Genomic DNA, 24,816 nt, shown 5'->3' on the forward strand with positions numbered 1-24,816 from the left:
AGTTGGCTGTACTGACCTACAACTGTAGAGAAACCCCAGGGGGGATGAGAGTTCTCTACCTGTGTGCTCAGTTGGCTGTACTGACCTACAACTGTTTACTAATATTGATAAACTAAAGTTTATGGAATAATCTACTTATAATAAACAAATATGCAGTACGCTCTCGGTATAGTTGATTGCCTATACAGTTAGTAAAGGATTAGTGTACATCATCAGTCATCACTCTATAACCTCGTTGAGAAACCCCAAATAAAAAAATAAATGGTTTTTAAAATTATAAACATTTTTATATATTTCATGCTTTATAAGACAAATCTTGTAAGGGTGGGTACTGTTGGGAATTGGGAATGACCTTTTTTGCATGAAGGCTCACATGAAATAACGCTTACAGTCCCTATAACACCAAAAATGTGGGAGGAGGGGGGGATCAATCCCCATCTGTCCAATAACCTTACCTCCCCTATTTGTAAAAAAGAAATCAACACATAGCGATAAGTAAAATTTGTATTTTAGCTGGTTTTGTGTACTGGTGTTTAACATTCTTAATAAGTTTTTATGACAACAAATGAATTGAGTTTTTGCCACAAACTCAGATTTTCTAATTCCTATAACTTAGCAACCCGTTTTCCTAGACCTTTGATATTTCAAAATATTAATTCTGGTAGATCAAATTCATTTATTCTATTTGGATATTTGGCAACATATATGTATTTAAATTGTTGATTGTATAATGCATTAAAAATTGAACCCAGAATTGGAAAGCAGATCATTTATACCTTTTTAAAGTGTGACATGACCAGAGGTTATATATATTACATACATACTAACATTCGCAGAATCTTTTTAACTATAGGGTTAAAAAGATTTAAAAGTAACATTTTTTTTGTCCATGACATTTTTTTCCAAAAATGATAAAGTTTTAATGGAAAGAGTGAAATCCAAGAAATCGTTTTAAGGACTTGAAAAATATTAAATAAATTCCCATGCATATTGTATGGTGGAACTTTCAAAACATAAATAAATATCAATTTGTCGTTTGACCCTTTGTCGTTTGACCCTGTGTCGTTTGACCCTGTGTCGTTTGACCCTGGGTCGTTTGACCCTTTGTCGGTGAATCATTCATCAGGGTTTGTTTTTCCAATCCTGATGTTAACCACTAACCTTCCCTGGGGTCATTTCACATTTGAGGTCTTACAAAAAATTTTGGACCGATCAGGTCAGTCGTTTTGACGTTTATCGGTTACAAACAAACAATTATACACAAAAGCAAAGTGTAAATATAGATACCTGAAAACGACTCTAGTTGGCTGAACATCAATCGACAGAAAATGTGACCAAAGCTCAGGTTCATGACGCTAAAATAAAATTAACTATACCTTGAGAACCCGCGGCTCTGCCCAGGTTTCTCGTTTAAGTACTCCCGATATTTACCCGCACTTGGACACAGGACAATTTTACCGGGAAACTAAATTTTGGGTAAAAAATTGACCCATTTAACTTAGAATCTCAAAACCAAACATTCCCGTGGATCTCCCGAGTTCCCCAATCAAAAGTTTTCGGCAACTCAGTTAAGCGGTTTCTAGTTATGTTCGGAGATTACAGAGATTACAACTTTATACAGGGTGTCTCAAAAAAAACTGTGCAGTAGGGGTATTAGTAACTGAAGAAACAATTTTCGTTCAATTTTTACGATCAAGGTGTCATTCGAAAGCTCTATATTTCAGTTATTTCATGATGTGAAATTTTTCTTTCTAGGCCTCATACTTTTTTTGTTACAACCAATTATTTGAGCATAAGTCGAAAATCGATTTTCCGGATTTTTCAATTTTTCGATTTTTCATGTCTCATTTTCATTCGTTCATAAAGTATGGAAAAATTTAAAGATTTTCGAAATTTTTTTTTAAATCATAAGCTGTTAGTCTTAGGTTTCATTTTTAACTAAAATTTTGGATCAGCGATTATTACTTTTGAAGCTAGAGCAATCTAAAAATAAAAATATGCATTGAAAAAAAACGAAAAGAGAGCTACGGGTACCTCCGTACGAACCTTGCCCAGACCAAAAAAATAATTTTTTTTTAAAATAATTTTTTTTTAAAATTTTCTTTTTGAAATCAGTTGGTACAATCCACAGCTCGCTATTTCAATCAACTTTTTTATCTAACCTACCAATGCATATTTTTATTTTTAGATTGCTCTAGCTTCAAAAGTAATAATCGCTGATCCAAAATTTTACTTAAAGATGAAACCTAGGACTAACAGCTTATGATTTCAAAAAAAATTTTCGAAAATCTTTAAATTTTTCCATACTTTATGAACGAATGAAAATGAGACATGAAAAATCGAAAAATTGAAAAATCCGAAAAATCGATTTTCGACTTATGCTCAAATAATTGGTTGTAACAAAAAAGTATGAGGCCTAGAAAGAAAAATTTCACATCATGAAATAACTGAAATATAGAGCTTTCGAATGACACCTTGATCGTAAAAATTGAACGAAAATTGTTTCTTCAGTTACTAATACCCCTACTGCACAGTCTTTTTTGAGACACCTTGTATATCATAACTCCACCATGATATGTGATATGGTAAAATAGTTTTTTTCGTACTTGTGCGTAAACTAAAAGTTTATTAGGAGCTACGAAATCGAAGTCGTAGGGGTAAATTTAACCTCCTCCTTATTTATAGTTCACAGTGGAATATTCTTAATTTTCTCTATTATTGTTAAGTTCTGAATATTTAAGTACAGGGTCCCCCACAAAGGATGAGACTTCAGTGGAGACTGTACAGTTTTTATACTTTATGAAACTATTGTGTACTTTATCATTCTTACTCACTTCATCGTAATTTCATGATAAACGCGCTATAAAGTAATCATCGTGCTATAAAGTTAAATAAGCTGAGGCCGAATTTAAAGAATTTGAGCGGCGGCTTAAATTTAAGCCGCGGCTTAAATATGGTTGGTTCCAGTTAAAATTGTATTAAATGTTTCAAGATTTAAGCCGGCGCTGAGTTAAAACCGGGGTTTGACGGATTTAAGCGGCGGCTCTAATTCTTTAAATTCGGCCTCAGTACATTATAGCACGTGTGCTATAAAGTTTGGTTGGTTCCCGGATTTTCTCCAAAATATTTTGGATATTTTCAAAATAATTTTGAAATGAAAATACAATTGAAATCAACTCTTTACTTCTGCTTTGTTTCAAAGCTTATTTGATCTATTGAAGTTCACAAACGTTTCATAAAATTACCTATAACACTATTATTTTGGCACGACATGCTATAAAGTTTTCTGACTTAAATTTTCTCTATATCTCGAAGGTTCTCGCCTTTTTAGATTATATGTTGTCCGTAGCTAAAGATTGGAACAAAATTAAATCTGAAAAGGCTTGAACCTTCTCTAGAAAGAGAAAATGTCTGTCCAAAAACTGTATAACACTGTGAACCAAATAACAGTGTTATTAATAGTTATTCTGTATTTTTATATTCACTGTCCTCTGCAACTGTAAAATGGTTCTTTCTTTGAAAAATCATTAAATAAGCCAATAAAATACTACATTTTAGGCAGAAGACTTAATTTGAACTTGAAAATGTAATATCTTAAGAGCTTTCGGTCGTCTTTGCAGTTTCATCCTTTTGGGGTAACCCTGCATATCATGTCAAATTTAGACGACAATACTGATACGACTTAACTACCTTTTAGCTTCTCTAGTCTTGATATTACGCACAGTATTAGAAAACCAAATTCAAAGAAAGTCAAAACATTTTTGTTCTTCTCTTAGCACTTCAATTTGAAGAGTTGTAATTAGCATTTTAGATTTCAATCTGTTATGCAATTTACTTTAATCTGACGTGGACATTATACAACCTTCAAGCTTTAGGTTTAAAAATCTCATCGAGATAGACTTGTTAAAGGAAATATTGACGGAATATCAAATGATTCTCAATGAAAAAAGATGCAGGTTCAATTCTCTACAGTACACGTTAGCCTCTATTTTAGTCATAATGAGAAAATTATTGTCATTTTTTTCGCTTTGATAGCAAAACCTCAATCGAACAAAATCAATTTTTAGCTCTAAAAACAAGGCTTTCTCAATCACTCTTGAAACTGCGTCTAATAGAATTTAACCTGAAGAATATTCTCGAATAAAGCGCATAGACCAAGAATGGATTGGGGGTGAGAGGATATTTGATGAAGTCGGAACCAGAATCTGAAAAAAAAATAAAAAATTTAAATTTGAAAAATTGCATTTTTCCAGACATTTTGTAATAATCTTTGTAATCTTTAATCTTACAAAATTTAAAAAGTTTCAAGCTGGAACAAAACCCAAACTCATGGTTTTAATATGGCCAATGTGTTTATAACTTTAACCGTAAACTAAACTTAATTTTATCAAAATTATCTGCGAAGATCAATCTAAATAAAAAAATAATTTTAAATAAATAAATTTTAAAATACTGCATTGCAAACAAGGTTACAAACGATATGTTGTGCCTTGACATTGACACTGAGCTAAAGAAATAATCAGAATGATAATCAGAATGATAATCAGAATGATAATCAGAATGATAATCAGAATGATAATCAGAATGATAATCAGAATGATAACCAAAATTATAATAAGAATTATAACCAAAATGATAATCAGAATGATAATCAGAATAATAATCAGAATGATAATCAGAATGATAATCAGAATGATAATCAGAATGATAATCAGAATGATAATCAGAATGATAATCAGAATAATAATCAGAATGATAATCAGAATGATAATGAATGATAATCAGAATGATAATCAGAATGATAATCAGAATGATAATCAGAATGATAATCAGAATGATAATCAGAATGATAATCAGATGATAATCAGAATGATAATAAGAATTATAACCAAAATGATAATCAGAATGATAACCAAAATGATAACCGGAATGATAATCAGAATGATAATCAGAATGATAATCAGAATGATAATCAGAATGATAATCAGAATGATAATCAGAATGATAATCAGATCAGAATGATAATAAGAATGATAATCAGAATAATAATCAGAATGATAATCAGAATGATAATGAATGATAATCAGAATGATAATCAGAATGATAATGAATGATAATCAGAATGATAATCAGAATGATAATCAGAATAATAATCAGAATGATAATCAGAATGATAATGAATGATAATCAGAATGATAATCAGAATGATATTCAGAATGAAAATCAGAATGATAATCAGAATGATAATCAGAATGATAATCAGAATGATAATCAGAATGATAATCAGAATGATAATTAGAATGATAATCAGAATGATAATCAGAATGATAATGATAATCAGAATGATAATGAATGATAATCAGAATGATAATGAATGATAATCAGAATGATAATCAGAATGATAATCAGAATAATAATCAGAATGATAATGAATGATAATCAGAATGATAATCAGAATGATATTCAGAATGAAAATCAGAATGATATCAGAATGATAATCAGAATGATAATCAGAATGATAACCAAAATGATAATCAGAATGATACCAAAATGATAATCAGAATGATAATCAGAATGATAATCAGAATGATAATCAGAATGATACCAAAATGATAATGAGAATGATAATCAGAATGATACCAAAATGATAATGAGAATGATAACCAAAATGAAAGTCATTTCTGATCAGACCTTTATCTATAACTGTTCAAAATTTGAACATTTTTGTTGTTTCACCCTTTCGTTGTAAAAACAGACTGAACTTCATAGAAATCAAAGAAAGACGACATTCATACTTGTACTTACTATACTGAAGGTTTTACCTAAGGTACATAGCTCTGAAGGCGAAGTACAACTGTACAGGGTCAGTGTATACGTAGGAGAAAGGTGCACAGAACATTGACATCCCATGGAACGGAATCACACCGCTAAAATATTAAATTGGAATAAATCAACCCTTGATAACTTATTCTACATTGTTTATACAGTTGGACAAGCAAAGCTGTGAAAAAAGAAGAAGTCCAGATAAAGCTGAACTTATAAAACCTATATTTAAATAGCAAGATTAAAAAGTATCGGCGTCGGTTTACTTTTAAATCAATTTGAGTAAATTTTGAAAACCAACCATAACAAAAATGCAAAATATTTTTTAATATTTTTACCTGGGAGGGTACAGTACTTGGTTTTCACTGAGCCCCCCTCTACCTCTTAAAACTCCTTTGGGGGGGTTAGCTGAGCCGCAAGAGAACATTTCAGCAACCTGAGATAACATTTTTTCTAATAAAAAATATTTCTTGGCAGAAATTTATTTTCCATTGCAAATGATTTTTCTGGTAACCTTTCTGATCTTAGTAATGTTAGTTAAGAAACAAATGAAATATTTTGATGTCCCATTGGACCATGCATGGAAATGCATGATTACGTAATAAATGAAATGATAAATATATTATGTAATGAGTAATGATCAATGTCGCCTATAATTTTGCATATTTTTCTTTTTTCTTTTGTAAAGCTATATATTCAAAAATTCATTTAATTACATTTAAACTACACCATTTATGTATTTATATCTTTGTGTGTGAATAAATCTTTATCATAATACTATCACTGTAAATAATCAACATGTAATTTTGGAAAGAGGAAATATGAACCTCGAAGGGACTGTTAACAGTTTTCTGTTCTGAAAATATATAAATTTGATAAAAATTCGTGCGTTGCCTTTGCTGCATAAAATCAGAATTCTAAGTTCTTTATTTGCAGAGAACAAAATATGAAAATTATTTTATTTCCGACAAAAAACTTTTATTTTGCTCTGAAAAAGGTTAAAATCGTACTTTTTGGGATCGGGAATGAAATATAAAGGGTCAGTGTACTTTACATTAAAAGTCAATTAAAAATATGAAAAAACGTATGTTTCAACCAACCTGGGTATCTCTACTGAAACAAAGCATAGTTTTATAAATCATATCATCAAATATAAAATATTGATCATCATTTGCAGCATTCAACTCAATATCCTAAAAATAAACGTTAACCAATTTTCTCATACTGATATAAAAATATTAGAATGTTCGATACGTCGAATAGTATTCGATTAAGCTCGAAAGTTCGAATTTCAAAAGTTTGAAAAGCATCATTTGTAAGTGTGTAACTCGTGGAAGACGACTGTTAGACCTTTTGTTTTAAATAGAATTAACAAGAAACGCGGCAATTTGAGTGTGTCTAATCACTGTAAGCGTAATTTCAAGTGACCCTAAATGCAAAGATGGCAATGTCTGATTTACAACAGTACTTCTAAAAGCTTTGTCTGATCAAGTATGAATTAGATATGCATGTTTTGTGTATTAAATTATTTAAACTGTTAAAATTTACAGAAACACATTTTGAGTCAGAAAAACGACGTTATCTTCCACATTTTAGATCAGTTAAAGGTTTCCGAAGTACCGTTGTAAATCGGGCACTGTCATCTTTGCATGGAATAGAATGTCACTTGAAATTACGCTTACAGTCCTTTATACATTTCAATTAACTTGTAAGCTTGGTGTAAACCAACACCAAGCATATAAATGTCGTCTTCTTACTCCGCTGTTTTATTGATCCCAAATCCCGATATCTGTTTCAGATTTAGAAATCAAGAAAACTAATCTCTACCTTTATAATGAGTTTGTCCAACATTATATCTGTAGATATTACAGCTTCTCTCAATTCATTGTAGGTCACAATATCTTTCTCTATGATCTCGCATCCTAATACCTAGATACAAAAAATAGAAATATTGACAAATGCTTATAGAATGGTCATGGTGAATGTGCAAACTAACTTTTATATTACTTTTACTTTGAAACTTTAATCCAGTACTCATAGATTAACCATTAAGAATGAGACTGTAAAAACTGTAAAAACTGTAAAATTAAGAGTTCTGCCTTGAATATTGTCTTTAATTGGGTTATAAAATGATTTATCAATGAAAACAAACAAGTGTACAGTTGCACGGATTCATGAATTTCAGGAAATTCTGTACAGTCGTCGCTGATGCCCCATCCTTTGTGTGAAACCCTATACAGAGTGTCCCACGAAACATGACAGTTGGTGAATAGTTTAAAATGTCTTTTTCCATAATTTGTTCAGCTGTTTGATACCAAACATCAATGAAAATATTATATAGGAGTTATGTTATATTAAAATTGATTTCAAAGTAAAATATAATAGGCAAAAGATTTGTTTAACTAAAAATAACTATTTATTAAATGTCATGTTTCGTGGGACACCCTGTATTAAAAATCTATATCTAAGACGACATTATTTTCAGATTTTTCCGAATACGACATTTAAAATTACCTGAGCCCAGACACATCCTCTTAAACTGTTAGGACATCCTCTTTTCAAGTATTCCTTGGAAAATAAATTCGAATTAATTATACTGGCTTTCATAACACTGTGGAATAGGAAGACGACATCGAAGCAATCTAATGCGGATTTCATGCTGTTGTAATGCAAATAATTTTACCAGCGTGAAATTCGACTAGTGAATTTGCTACAGGGTGTCCCACGAAACATGACAGTTTGTGAATAGAAATAGTTAATTCATCATCACTTTTCTTATTCTTCTCTTCTCTTCTAGTCTTTGTTTTTACTATACTATAATAATTAAATTAGTCCCATTTTAAGTAGAAATTGACGATTATAAATGTAAGATCCTTCTCGAAGACTGTTTGAAGGAGGAAATTACCGCTTGTTTCCAGAACTTGGTAGTGAACATCCCCTTAAATATTCTAAAAATTGCAACCAGAGAGCCATCCAGTCTTGTATATTGGTGTAAACTGCCCCAAAATTAAAATTGGGGTGGTATGTTATTTTTTTTCTGTGCGTATATTCATTTTTTATTTTGGTTGTCAGTGGAAATATGGAAAGTAACCTTGGATTTTTAAAAACTTTGTTATTTGTTATTTTTCTTTTTTGCTTAAAGGAACTGTAAACATAGTTAATGACCCCTCTAAAAAAATAAAGGGGTTGAAGTTAGAGGGGATAAATAATGAAGATATTAAAAGGTTTACTATTTTTAAAGATCCTCCAATTAAAATTGTCCACAGTGAATATCGAGATCACTTTGGGACCCTTTGTATTTTTATCTTAGCAACAATAAGATTGATATCCTCTTTTTTATTTCTTACAATCTTCAAATTCTGTTCATTTTCTTCTTTGTTTCTCTGCATAGTTATAAAGAGAAGGTGACTGTAAGATAACAATGGTTGAGTAATATAGAGTCATGTTTTCAGATTAATTATTATTAACTTGTATATTTTCAGGAATATTTCAGTACAAAAGAATATTTTTAACAAAAAGAAAGAATAAAACTTGACTGTTGTTCAAATTGTTTATCATAAATTTAGCCTTTATAGGATTAACAGATTGAAAAATGTTGAATCCATTTTTATCTTTAAGGTTTTTTTTTCATATTTGTTACGTCCTCTTTAGTTAATTATAAATGTTCTATCTCAAAGTAAAGAGTTCATTGTAATTTGTTTGAGGAGAAACCAAAAATTCAAATGAAAAAGTTACGCACTAATCATCAGGATTTTGAATATCTAATGCAAAAGTTCGTAGTATTGGGCAGAAATAATTTAGAATAAAAAGTGGATTATTCACTATCATAAAACACTCAATGAACAACTTTTTTAAATTTGAAAATAATATAATTTGAGATTTACAGACGTGTAAACATAGAAATATAGAACAATTCCATTTGATTAAGTCTTTTCTCTTGGTTTAAAAGGAGAACAGTAGGTGATTTGAGCAACAGGTTCTGTAAAATTGTAGTGGTTTAGTGACAATAAGTTTTGTATGTTCTCCAAAGGAACTGAGTTTTTGCCACAAACTCAAATATTCTTATCCCTATATCTTGGAAACCAAATGTCATAGACCTTAGATATTTCAAACTATTAATTCTGTTAGATCAAATAATCTAAGTTTGAATTATCATAGGTTTATACAGAGATTATGCAGAGATAAAGAAATTATAAAATTTAAGGTTGTGGAAAAAACTCAATTCCTTTATGATTTAAAACTTGAATAAAAATATTCAGAATAAAATATTTTTATATATTTTATTCAACTACAAAGCACGAGATAATACAAATAAAAAAAATCACAATTTACTATGTAGTTTGGACCCGCCTAACCAGAGTAGGTTGTTTTTAATTGGTTGGCCCACTATAAACGAATGAGAATTGCAGATAAAAACAATGCACATTGTACATTTTAAACATAAGAATGATGATAAATTAGGAAAAACAGGATTTTGAAACACAACAAGAGTCAGAATTATTCATAAAAACGTTTTTTGTGTACAATGTAAATTTACAGTTCTAATACCAAAAAATGGGGAAATTCTTTAATTCTTTAGAAAACACCATATTAGAATATGATTCAAATTAAATAATTGAATTTATTAACCTATGTAAAAGCTTTAGTATTTTTATGTTTTTAGGTTTATAAGGGCAGCAATGTTTAATAATCTAAATCAAGTGTTTTATCCCTAAACAATAGATTTCCGGTTTATTTTCAGATTTAAATTGCTTGTTAAAGTACTTAATTACAGAAGTATTGTTGTTCCATGAATAGAAAAAGGATGTAACATATGGAAATTTTTTATCAGATAAAATAATATACTACTGGTCGACTAACTGTCATCAAAACTCTTTGTTAATAATATTTTATTCACATGGTGTTTTATAATCTTGTTAATTTTAAAACTTTAATTTGGATTTTGAAAATTTACATTTACAAAAACAAATACAAAAATGTTTAATTATTTATGTCTTATAAAAGAGGAGTTTCTTCTATGGAAAATCTGTAAAACTTCAATTATAATAATTAACATTCAATGATATCTCTTAGAATAGTTCCTAAATATTTTATTTTGTTTTGATTAATGTACAAATGGTACATTCACATTTACATCTTTAGACAAAGGAACCAAAACACTTGCCTAAAATTATATTCCATTGTCTACAGATACAGATACAGATTACAGAATGCAGGATACAGATTACAGAATGCAGGATACAGAATGTAGAATTCAGAATGCAGAATACAGAATACAGAATAAGAATGCACAAAACAAAATGCACAATACAGAATGCAGAACACAGAATGCAGAATACAGAATACATAATATAAAATACAGAATACAGAACTCAAAATTCAAAATACCAATTCAAAATACCGGATAAGGAACATAGAAGTTTTATTTCTGAATGCAGAAGAAAGAATACAGAATTCAGAATACATAATAAAAAATACAGAATACAGAACTCAAAATAAAGAATTCAGAATACGGGATTATGAATACAGAAGTTAGAATACAGAATGAAGAATACAGAATGCACAATACAGAAGGCAGAATACAGATTACAGAACGCATAATACAGAATGCATTATTCAGAATGCAGAATACAGAATGCAAAATACAGAATGCAGAATTCAGAATGCAGAGTACAGATTACAGAATGCAGAGTACAGATTTCAGAATGCAGAAAAAAAAATACAGAAAAGGAATACAGAATAAGAATGCACAATACAGAATCCAGAATACAGAATGCACAATACAGAATATTCCGTATTTTGTATCTGTGTTCTGTACTCTGTGACTGTATTCTATGTGCTAGATGCAAAGACGATATTTAAAGACTTACCTAAACCAGTCCCTATTAAATCATTTATTAGGATTATTTTCACATTAAAAGACGATCTTCAGTTAATAATAAGCCCCTCTGTAGGTCCTCCGCGTCCCTATAATCTCCCTCAAACTTATACCAAACTCCCCCTTCTCTCTCTCTTCATATTGGTATGAGTGAGCGTTGGTGAGACAGTAAGGAGGGAAGGAGTAGGAGGGTAGGGAGGGGGAGGGAAGGAGTAAGTGTAAAAGCGAAGCCTTTTCTTATGATAAGCGACCTTTTATAAAATTGCTGATATGAATCGCAATTTGACTATTTTTAATGTTTTAGATAAATAAACGAAGTACGACAATAAATCAAATAGTTTCTGATAAGTTTTAAATAAAATGTTATACAAAGAAGAATTCAAGTAGCTTTGGCTCGCCCAAAAACAAACAATGCAGGATTCAAAGGTTAAACCTCTAACAGTTTTTAGGCCTTAAGATATTCGAATTTCTGTTTTATAGTTTAATCAATAAGCCCTGCATTAAATGTTGCCACGCTTTTAATGGCGGACAAAGTATTTCTGAATAAGTTTTAATGTTTCTTTGTTATGAACCGAATTTCTATATTTCACTTTTTGTTCTCAAGTATATATTATTCACGTGTTTAGTTCGTGAGGTTTGAACTTTTGAATGTGTAACTTTTATCCTACCATGAGATTGTTCCTCTCCGTTTCAGGAGTCTTCCAATCCTTCTTAGCTACTTTTGTGAACCATACCCCCTAATGTAACCCTGTTGTAAAGGTCGTCTCCGATAGACTGTACCTCCGTTGAACCCTCCGTCCACCCGCCAAACCAAACATTGCCAAGGATTTTGCATAAATATAAACAATAACCTCATGGAGCTAATAAAACTTTGAGTGCATTAAAAGAACTCATTTAAACATAATTTTCAGTGAATCATTCACAAATAAACAGTGAAATTACTTTAACCAGATAAATATTCATTTCAGAAGAATTAAATTGCTTTAGACTTCAGTTCAAACAACTTTTCGGCCTAACACAGTTTTCTAGATTGTAAGTTTTTCACAACAGTATTTTTTTTTAAAAAAAACCTTTTTTTATTTTATCAGTTCACAACAGTGCCTTTAAACACTTTATTTATCGATTCACAACAGCAATAAAATATGATCCCCAAATCCTGCTAAACCTACTAAACCTAAAATCTCCAATCCTGCTAAACCTACAAAACCTTCAACTGTTTAATCTTTATTAACAATTATTATTTATATGCATGTACGCCAATAACAATTTGTATTTTGTAGGAAACCTCGTTACTGAAATATACATTTTCAAGAAGTTGTTCTCATCTATGTGTGTCTGGTTGAAAAGAGTGTTTCCCTAGCCTATTTGCCTTTTGGATTTGTCATTCTTTGAGTTACATATCCTCTGCTTCAGTTCATCCCGCTTCGAGCAATATTCCTTTTGATCGGCTCACAACTTTATATACATCCTTAACGTTTAGATTTTCGTTTAGATTTTCGTTTAGCTATGTATTTCAGTCCAAGGAAAAATTTTGACAATATTAATCATAGAAATGATTAGTTAGAAAAATAGAATAATTACGAATATAGAACTTAATATATAACAATATTTGAATAAAAGTATAAACAATCTGATTTTACAAATTATATATATATATATCTATCTTTACTTAATACTATTGGATTTCAACCTCTATGAATCAGTTTATGGTGAATAGATAAACGAGAATTACAGATATTGACAAAACGAATAGTTACAAATAAAATGATTTATTACCTAGATTTTCCAATTTGTTTCTTCAAAGATACACTTCAAAATCACTGGGTCATTTTACGATAAATACAGATCTGAGAGCAAAGATTTTGGATTCAAATTCAAACTAACTAACCCGAGTTAGGATCTGTCTTGGCTTTTTATAGTAAACCATGATAGATAGATTGTTCTAGAATGTTCTCGCAAATGCTTAGCTTGTTTTTTGCGCTGCATGGTGGCTTGTTTATTCTAGAACTTTCTTGTGAAAAAGGTGACTCACGTATTCTTTGCGTACATCTTTTCTTCTAGATGGTTCTAGAAGTTTTATTGTTTCTACGATCTTTTACACAGGGATGTTTAGCCTTGAATCTCGATAATTGATGATAGGTACACAGGCTAATTAGTTCCCAGATTCAAGTCCAATTATATATTTATCGTCAATAATTACTTATATAGATAAACATAGTTAGAATTAAAACTTGACATTTTACATAAGAGGAGGGAAGGAGAAGGGGGGAGGGAAGGGAAGGAGTAGGGGGAGGGAAGGAGTAGGGGGAGGGAAGGAGAAGGAGGATAGGGAGGGGGAGGGCTCTAGTCTCTACCTGATTTGGTTTGGATAAATCCGTGCAGAGGGAGAATCCCTGACGTCTTATTGGTCCTCTAATCGAGCCGTTCTCTACGCCTATTGGATGATGTCCAGTATATAAACAAAGATTTAATCATAAAATTAAATGCAAATGTAGTCCTTAGCTGCTGTTTACATTTTTTCAAATGTAAACATTAGCTGCGCTTTTCTTGAATAGATAGATAGATAGATAGATAGATAGATAGATAGATAGATAGATAGATATATAGATAGATAGATAGATAGATAGATAGATAGATAGATAGATATACATAGATAGATAGATAGATAGATAAATAGATAGATAGATTATATATATAGTGTGTTTAGGCTTTTTAGCCTACTAAAATATTTATTGACATAAATCAGAAATTAGGTTCGAAGGCTCCTCTTAACCACAAATGCAAGTTTCAAATATATAAATACATTTCAATCTTCAAAATTGTTAACCCTAAACAATGAGTTTACTCCGTTGTAAGGTCGTCTCTGACCAAGATTTTCTCCGGCAGCCAAACAAAACATTTGACCCCCGATGCACAGTGTAAACAATTTCACGTGCTTCAAATTCAGTTAAAACCCCGTAAAACTAGTGATTTACATATATTTAACTATGGTAGTTCTCACTGCGCATTTCGAGATCACTCCCCCTTTTTAACTCAACAAAAATACAGTTTTAGTAATACTAATATATTAGTATAAAATTGTTTAATGTTTAATTGGGTAACTTACTAGTTGGGTGTGTCTGGGGAAATTAAGGAGTGATTTGAAATCGGAGGAGGTGATCAGGTCATTTTAAAACATTTGGATATTACTTCCGAAAATAAAGCCCAGTTGTAGAAGTAGAATTGGATTTCAGAATTATTCACGGATTGTAGGGTTTAAGTATTCACTAGTTATTATGTTAATATTCAATATGTTTTCTTTTTCATGGGCGGAGGGATGCCGAAATATATTTTAGACTGATCCGAGGGTAAGGGTAGGAAAGTGGGCAGAAGATTTATGTGCAACAATATTGTGTTAAATAGTGCTTCAAGTAGGTACAATCCACGTGAATAGGGAGGTCGTTCATTAAACATTTTTCTCTATATAATATGCGGTTCTACCCTTCAAATAGTCCTATAATATTAAAAAATGTGCTGGGTCCTTTTTCCAAAGATTTTCAAAAATATTTAAATTACAATTTGATTTTTACTTTCTATACAAATTTCGTAGACATAATTTCACATGCTTAATGATAGAAGTGAGGATTTTTCAAAATAAATGACTTAAAGATATTTTTGAATTCTTTTTGAAAATCTTAGGAGTACATTTAGAATACATTTTAAAGGTTGAAAAGGCATTTCAGAGAAAAATCTGTCAAGTTCAGTAGGCTATAGAAAGCCTAAACACACTTTTTTATATATTATATTATTTAACTACATAATATTTTATATAGTTCAGTATTTTTTATCAAAATAATTTTTGTTTTGTTTTTTAAAACCACAAATAAAAATGATAAATTTATATTCGAAAAACCAGGATATTTTTATTTTTTGCTGAGTCCCAGGTTTAAAGGGAACCAGTTTTTAAAAATCTTAGGAAAAGGGACTGAGTATATTAAAAGTACATTTTAAAGGTTAAAAAGGCATTTTAGAGAAACATCTGTCAAGTTCAGTAGGCTAGAAAGCCTAAACACACTTTTTTATATTATATTATTTATCTACGTAATATAATAGTTCAGTATAACGATCAAAATAATTTTTTTATCTTTAAAACCACAAATAAAAATGATAAATGTTTAGTTGAAAATCAATGATATTTTTATTATTTTGCTCAGTCCCAGGTTTAAAGGGAACCATTGTGAGTCGGCCATGAAGAGTACATTGATATGACTTCCACAATCAAAGCATATCAATATGATATCTACAGTGAAGATATCATATTTGACTCTTATGCATCTTTAATGACTCTTGAATTATGTTCAGAGGTAATTTTTAGAGTTTTAGTATCCATTACAAATAAATAAACCTAATGATAATGAAAAATATGTGTTATAATATCTTTAAATTAACAAAATTCTTAATTCAACCAGTTTTGTCTATGAATGGAAGGACCAGACTCTCTTTTGTCTGTGAACTGCAATACCAGACTCTCTTTTGTCTGTGAACTGCAATACCAGACTCTCTTTTGTCTGTGAACTGCAATACCAGACTCATTTTTGTCTGTGAACTGCAATACCAGACTCTCTTTTGTATGTGGACTAGAGTAACAGTCTCTCTTTTGTCTGTGAACTGCAATACCAGACTCTCTTTTGTATGTGGACTAGAGTAACAGTCTCTCTTTTGTCTGTGAACTGCAATACCAGACTCTCTTTTGTCTGTGAACTGCAATACCAGACTCTCTTTTGTATGTGGACTAGAGTAACAGTCTCTCTTTTATCTGTGAACTGCAATACCAGTCTCTCTTTTATCTGTGAACTGCAATACCAGTCTCTCTTTTGTCTGTGAACTGCAATACCAGACTCTCTTTTTTCTGTGAACTGGAGAACAAATTTCTCTTTTGTCTCTGAATTGAAGTTTAAAGCTCATTGTAAAACCAGCCACCAACCAAACCCAAAATCATGATGTAACACAACTTGCGTAGTTTCCCTGTTCAAACATATACGCAATCTTTAGCGTATATATTTTCTCTGGCCGGGTAAACATATTCATACACGCAAACAATCTTTATAGACCCTATTTCCCATACAGGGTGTACCACATCATTTCAGATGGTTTATGGGTCTAAATTTTCGGGACTACTAATTAGAAAGATTAAATCAAATTAAAAAATTTTACAAGCCTACCAAAAAAATCGCATAAAAAGCAATGTTTATAGCTTTCTTTCACAAACAGGGTGTCCCACATAATTTCATATGGTTTATATGTCTAAATTGCGATTTTCGGGACTTCTCAGAAAATTAGAAAGATTAAATCAATTTAAAAAATTGTATAAGCCTAATATATAAGTATTAGGTATTTCAGTGTTACTCTAATATGATATGGGACACGCTGCAGTTTAATAGCACACTTTCCATTCATACATATATTTAACTAATTGTGAAGTTTAATGGGGTCGTCTACGTCAAGTAACCAATCATTTAAAGAGATACAAACCCGATTTACAATTTTATATAAAATACCATAGTGATACTGCATTTTACCTGTATCTGTAAAAAATGATAAAGAATGCCTTGATTTTTTAATCTAAATATTGGATAATTGAAAATGTGATTCTTTATCTAAGTGATTTCATATTCTTTATTGTTAGTTCGATGTGGTGTTATCTTGAGATTATATTTAAGATTTTAAATTGTTTCTTTTCGATTTTGAAAAAATTTTATGGTAGATAAATAGAAAAGAATTTTGCAGATTTGTATGTGTTTCCATATTTCTAGCTTGTATTTAATATTGTGACTCGTATTATGCTGTTTTAAACTAAACATTCTAGAATTTAATTGCTCATAATAACTGTAGGGTGAAATACGTCCCCTTCTCTGAGCAATTATAAAGCACCTGTTTTTATCCGTATTATGTTGTTTTAAACTGAAAGTTCTAGAATCTAATTGCTTATAATTACTCCATGATGAAATTCGTCCCCCTGTTCTCTGTTAGAGCCAATCAGATCTCATGCAAAGCAATTACGATAATTAAGATAATTAAAAAGGTACCCAACTCTTTTCTCCCCTCCAATAGGAACCCTTACTGCCCAATTATGTATCATTATAAATGTAACCAACCAATCAAAATCTGAATAGTTCAATTATCGCGCGCAGTTACTGCTCCCTTGGGAGTATAAAAAGGGGCTTGATTTCTCCCCAGTCTCAGTTCAGAGCAAAGAAATTTCTCCAGAGTGAAACTGCGTATGATTCTCTCTATTCAGGTCTTGAAGTTTTCTTTATTACTTTAGTTCTTACCCCCTTTCCCTATTCTAAGTTTCACCAATTTAACCAGTTTCTTTTGATTGTTACTTTCACTCTGAAGGCTCGAACTCATGTATTTTCATCGTACTTAGTATTAAGGATTTGTATTGTGTCAGGTTCACAAAATAATAAAATATCCTCTTGTCTTTATTGTGTTTATTTGAGACCAGAACTTTGAGTTCATATTTATTTCAAGTTAGAGGGATAGTTGAGCAGTTTGGTTTTTTATGAATATTTAGGCTAGAATATAAAGATTTGTCATTCTCTTACAGATTGATTTGTTTCACTGTTTATGGAATTCTTCATCAAGTGGCGATGTTTTTTGATAGTTCATTCTTTACGTTTTCAAAAAGTACTGGGGGTTATAATTTGTTTTTTTTAATGCTATTTTCTTTAAATATAAAAGTATTAAAAAAGAATTTGAACTCTAGGCTTTAACTATAAAACAGGCCTAAGTACATACATTCATTAGCAGCCAGTATATTCTTTGAAAATTAATTTTGTATCGTAAATTTCAAGGACTGCATGTGGGCAATTTATATTGTTGATGAAATCATCTGAGATGTAAACAAATTTTGAGTTCATTTTTTTTAGTAAACTAGGCTTTCCTGTAAATAATTTTCGCAGATTTTTTTTTTCAAATTAGCGCATTTTCAAAAAAAATTTCACAAACAATTCTTAGGATTTTTTTCTTTCAGTTTTAATGTTCCATAAACCTTCCCTGGGATCATTTGAGGTCCCACACAAAATTTGGGCCCGATCGGTTAAGCCGGTTTGACATTTTTTGTGGATACAAACGGACAGACAGACAAGAAAGTATATATATATATAGATTGTAATTTTTTATTAAATTTAAAGCATGCAATATCTATGTCGTCCTTATAGTAGCAGTCTTTTTAAACCTTTTAACCATTCCTGAGCTGGGAACTTTTGAATGGTGGATATCGGGATTAATGCTTGATCCACTCTTTTTGCTAATCTCGAGACTAAATAATGCTTATTCTTCTCATGTTATTAATCTCCAGATTAATTAACAGATCGGGATTAAGGATATCACATAAAGTGTTCAGCTCTGGACAAATAACATGATTATTTAATTAAAGGAACTTTAGACGTAATTTGAATTCATTCCGCCATTTTACTCCATTGTTTCTGTTGCAGAAAAGAGTGATATCTCATTCATGCATGTGTATCGGACATGCCAATCTATACATGGAGGGTCACTTAAAATGATGTCAACGATCCCTTTAGGTTTGCTTGTGACCTAAGAATGCATGAGATTGGGTGATCTAGTGCACTATAATATAGATTATAGATGGTAAAATATATATTTGCGGACAGAAAGGAAAATCAGCTTCGTTTATGCGGAAAAAGGAAGAGAAGCTTTAAAACTCTCGGGGGGGGGGGGGCATTTATATAAAGGAGGTAATTGGAAAAATACGACGTCCCCTACCCAGTTAGTATAAGGAGGTGGGAGGGGGGTGACGCCCCCACATGAAAGTGAAAGCGGAATGAGCTAGTTCTCCAGCACCCCTGGAATAGGCATATCTTTACTTACAGGACATAGAATGGCCTTCGGTAATAGGGGCAATATATAAGAGAGGGGGGAGGAGGGAGGGGCATTTAAATGATTCTAAAAAATTACTAGGTTTTAAAGAACTGAATTTATATTTTATATTAAAAACTTTCAAACTAATTTTTGATACGATACTTTTCTCTTGATCGTAGAAGCCTCTTCTAAATGTAACTTTTTTTTTTGTGTGAAATATCGCAAAAGGGGCAACTTAAACCGCTTAAACACATTCATCAATACAGTAAAGCATGTGAACAATAACATTTAGAAGGTTTTTTTAATGTGGAAACAATAGAATTTAATTTGATTGTAGCAAAATCAGTTTGCATTGGTTTCAACTGTTTAAAATAATAGACCGCAAATTTGCATTGCCTTAAGTTATCTATTTAAATAAAACTTTTAAAACATTTTTTTGTTTGTCAAACTGTTTTTTTAAACAGAAAAAGAATGATATAGCGTATTTTGATTTGAATACAGTATCCATTAAATTATGTTATTCAATCAACTAATTTATAAAAAAAAAAAACGGCTATAGAATATTTTAGCTTTTAATCTATTTTCCAATAAACATAGAAATTAATTTACAATATCTACCTTCAGGGTATTCCAATTAACATGGGAATTAATTTACAATATCTACCTACATGGTGTGTCAATAAACATGGGAATTAATTTACAATATCTACCTAAATGGTGTTCCAATTAACTTAGACGCAAATATTTTCGCTATGAATTTCTCCGAAAAAAAATTAACTTAAAACCTTCGTAAACAAATCATTCTCATATTCTTTTTTCCCTTCAAAATATTAATACAAATAGTTTTTTTCCTTCAAAATATTAATAAACATAATTCTTTATTTTTCTTCAAATATTAATACACATAATTCTTTTTTCCTTTCAAACATTAATACACATAATTCTTTATTTTTCTTCAAAATATTAATACACATAATTCTTTTTTTCCTTTCAAACATTAATACACATAATTCTTTATTTTTCTTCAAAATATTAATACAAATAATTTTTTTCCTTCAAAATATTAATAAACATAATTCTTTTTTTACTTTCAAACATTAATACACATAATTCTTTACTTTTCTTCAAATATTAATACACATAATTCTCTATTTTTCTTCAAATATTAATACAAATAATTCTTTATTTTTTTTCAAAATATTAATACACATAATTCTTTATTTTTCTTCAAATATTAATACAAATAATTCTTTATTTTTCTTCAAAATATTAAGACACATAATTCTTTATTTTTCTTCAAATATTAATACACATAATTCTTTATTTTTCTTCAAATATTAATACACATAATTCTTTATTTTTCTTCTAATATTAATAAACATAATTCTTTATTTTCCTTCAAATATTAATACAAATAATTCTTTATTTTTCTTCAAAATATTAATACACATAGTTCTTTATTTTCCTTCAAATATTAATACACATAATTCTTTATTTCTCTTCAAAATATTAATACAAATAATTTTTTTCCTTCAAAATATTAATAAACATAATTCTTTATTTTTCTTTAAATATTAATACACATAATTCTTTTTTTACTTTCAAACATTAATACACATAATTCTTTATTTTTCTTCAAATATTAATACACATGATTCTTTACTTTTCTTCAAATATTAATACACATAATTCTTTATTTTTCTTCAAAATATTAATACACATAATTCTTTATTTTTCTTCAAATATTAATACACATGATTCTTTACTTTTCTTCAAATATTAATACACATAATTCTTTATTTTTCTTCAAAATATTAATACACATAATTCATTATTTTTCTTCAAATATTAATACACATGATTCTTTACTTTTCTTCAAATATTAATACAAATAATTCTTTATTTTTCTTCAAATATTAATACACATAGTTCTTTATTTTTCTTCAAAATATTAATACACATAATTCTTTATTTTCCTTCAAATATTAATACAAATAATTCTTTATTTTTCTTCAAAATATTAATACACATAATTCATTATTTTCCTTCAAATATTAATACACATAATTCTTTATTTTTCTTCAAAATATTAATACACATAATTCTTTATTTTTCTTCAAATATTAATACACATGATTCTTTACTTTTTTTCAAATATTAATACACATAATTCTCTATTTTTTTCAAATATTAATACAAATAATTCTTTTTTTTTTCAAAATATTAATACACATAATTCTTTATTTTCCTTCAAATATTGATACAAATAATTCTTTATTTTTCTTCAAAATATTAATACACATAATTCATTATTTTCCTTCAAATATTAATACACATAATTCTTTATTTTCCTTCAAATATTAATACACATAATTCTTTATTGTTCTTCAAAATATTAATACACATAATTCTTTATTTTTTTCTTCAAATATTGATACACATAATTCTTTATTTTCCTTCAAATATTAATACACATAATTCTTTATTTTTCTTCAAATATTAATACTCAAAATTCTTTATTGTTCTTCAAAATATTAATACACATAATTCTTAATATTTTCCTTCAAATATTAATACACATAATTCTTTATTTTCCTTCAAATATTAATACAAATAATTCTTTNTACACATAATTCTTTATTTTCCTTCAAATATTAATACACATAATTCTTTATTGTTCTTTAAAATATTAATACACATAATTCTTTATTTTTCTCCAAAAATTAATGCACATAATTCTTTATTTTTCTTCAAAATATTAATACACACAATTCTTTATTTTCCTTCAAATATTAATACACAAAATTCTTTATTTTCCTTCAAATATTAATACACATAATTCTCAATATTTTCCTTCAAATATTAATACACATAATTCTTTATTTTCTTTCAAATATTAATACAAATAATTCTTTATTTTTCTTCAAATATTAATACACATAGTTCTTTTTTTTCCTTCAATTATTAATACACATAGTTCTTTATTTTTCTTCAAAATATTAATACAAATAATTCTTTATTTTTCTTCAAATATTAATACACATAATTCTTTATTTTCCTTCAAATATTAATACACATAATTCTTTATTTTCCTTCAAATATTAATACACATAATTCTTTATTTTCCTTTAAATATTAATACACATAATTTTTTTTTTTCCTTCAATTATTAATACACATAGTTCTTTATTTTTCTTCAAAATATTAATACACATAATTCTTTATTTTTCTTCAAATATTAATACACATAATTCTTTATTTTTCTTCAAAATATTAATACACACAATTCTTTATTTTTCTTCAAATATTAATACACAAATTTCTTTATTTTCCTTCAAATATTAATACACATAATTCTTTATTTTCCTTCAAATATTAATACAAATAATTTATTTATTTTTCTTCAAATATTAATACACATCTTTTTTTTCCTTCAAATATTAATACACATAATTCTTTATTTTTCTTTAAATATTAATTCACATAATTCTTTATTTTTCTTCAAAATATTAATACACACAATTCTTTATTTTCCTTCAAATATTAATACACAAATTTCTTTATTTTCCTTCAAATATTAATACACATGATTCTTTACGTTTCTTCAAAATATTAATACACATAATTTTTTATTTTCCTTCAAATATTAATACACATAATTCTTTTTTTTCCTTCAAATATTAATACACATAATTCTTTATTTTTCTTTAAATATTAATTCACATAATTCTTTATTTTTCTTCAAAATATTAATACACACAATTCTTTATTGTTCTTCAAAATATTAATACACACAATTCTTTATTTTCCTTCAAATATTAATACACATAATTCTTTATTTTTCTTCAAATATTAATACACATAATTCTTTATTTTCTTTTAAAATATTAATGCACATAATTTTTTATTGTTCTTCAAAATATTAATACACATAATTCTTTTTTCTTCTTTAAATATTAATACACATAATTCTGTTTTTTCAAAAGCATTGAATTTATTCTTGATAGAGTAAGATAAAATGTGTATTTGTTGATATAAGATGCAAGCAAAGTTACTATGGCCGATCTATTTATCTATCTATCTATCTATCTATCTATCTATCTATCTATCTATCTATCTATCTATCTATCTATCTAATTGTTAGAAAGGGGGGTCAGGTGTCAGCTCTGCTCTCTCCCTACTTCCGCTTCATCTTTCTTAGAAAAAACCAAAATCAAAAATTTAGTTTTACAAGACTGCCGTCACAAGTTTTTAATATTAGTCTGAAAAGGAATTGAGTCTATGACACAAAGTCAAATGTTCTTATTACTATATCTTTGCAACTTGATGGTGTAAACTTTTGATATTCCATTAAGATTTTATAGATTGAGATATCATAGACTTACGACAAAAGGTTGAAACATTGAAAATTTGAGTTTGTGGCAAAAAAAATTCCTTAGTTATTCCATACTCTGACAACCTTAAATCATTTAAGACAAAAGAAAATGTTAAACATTTTTTTTCTTTAAGATTATTTTCGTGGACGTCTTTAAAATGAAATTCTTTGATCCTCTCTTATAACTCGAACTATCCCAATCTCGTCTGGTTTCCTCCACTCTCTCCTTACTTCCTTTTTGTCTTATCTTTCAGCTTTAAAGGAACTGTACATTTAATTTGAAGTGATCCTTCATTTAGAAATTGATATTTACGATTGAAAACGCTACCTTTTAAACCTTAAATACAATTTTCATCCTAAAATTGATTTATTTTTAAATGTGGTTCCTCCACTTGTAAATCCATGCAAGATATGAGAATAAAGAAATTGTAAAAAATCAACTCTTTGCTGGTTAAAAAAACGGTTGAGTTAAATTAAATGTTCAAAGAGTACCGATGTGAATTGAACAATCCAATCTTAGGGTCACTTAGAAAAACACCTATATTCCCTTTCGCTATCTTTTTAGCTCACCGTGAATAAAAAAATTACCCTTAAAATTGCTTTTCTGATTTTAAGGCTAAAACTTACAAGTTTAATTTTAAATTATAAGATTAGATTGATTAATGTTAATCAACTATGAGATTTCTTTTACAAAGCGTTAGTTATGGTATATTTATAATGTTATAATTGCAATAATTAATTTTTATATAAAGGATTTTAACACAATGAAGTACTTTAATAGAAAGCGTTTCAAACTTTATAAAGCGTTTATCTTGAATTAAAAACGTGAAATCTGTTATAGGATCACTGGCTTGTATTATAACGAAAAAAAGTT

At 28.7% G+C, this 24,816-nt stretch overlaps 1 protein-coding gene across 1 annotated transcript; it reads right to left on the bottom strand.

The window, feature by feature from the left end:
- Positions 1-1,058: 1,058 nt before the first annotated feature.
- LOC111716772 (TBC1 domain family member 19) lies at positions 1,059-12,560 on the bottom strand. The gene is made up of 8 exons (XM_023492261.1): positions 12,370-12,560; positions 8,338-8,391; positions 7,651-7,752; positions 6,924-7,016; positions 6,162-6,259; positions 5,823-5,927; positions 4,124-4,205; positions 1,059-1,355 (listed from the first exon to the last, which is right to left on the bottom strand). Exons 1-8 carry the CDS (start codon positions 12,370-12,372, stop codon positions 1,218-1,220), a joined length of 675 nt encoding a protein of 224 aa, XP_023348029.1. The 5' UTR covers positions 12,373-12,560; the 3' UTR covers positions 1,059-1,217.
- Positions 12,561-24,816: the final 12,256 nt, after the last annotated feature.

Source organism: Eurytemora carolleeae, unplaced genomic scaffold (genome assembly GCF_000591075.1).
Source record: "Eurytemora carolleeae unplaced genomic scaffold, Eaff_2.0 scaffold2197, whole genome shotgun sequence".
Taxonomy (NCBI): domain Eukaryota; kingdom Metazoa; phylum Arthropoda; class Copepoda; order Calanoida; family Temoridae; genus Eurytemora; species Eurytemora carolleeae.

Excerpts from the sequence above, each read along its gene's own strand:
- LOC111716772 (XM_023492261.1), bottom strand. Across the intron at positions 7,753-8,337 it reads GAGGATGTGTCTGGGCTCAG|GTATTAGGATGCGAGATCAT; the intron begins GTAATTTTAAAT and ends TTTTGTATCTAG. Across the intron at positions 4,206-5,822 it reads TTCAGAGCTATGTACCTTAG|ATTCTGGTTCCGACTTCATC; the intron begins GTAAAACCTTCA and ends TTTTTTTTTCAG.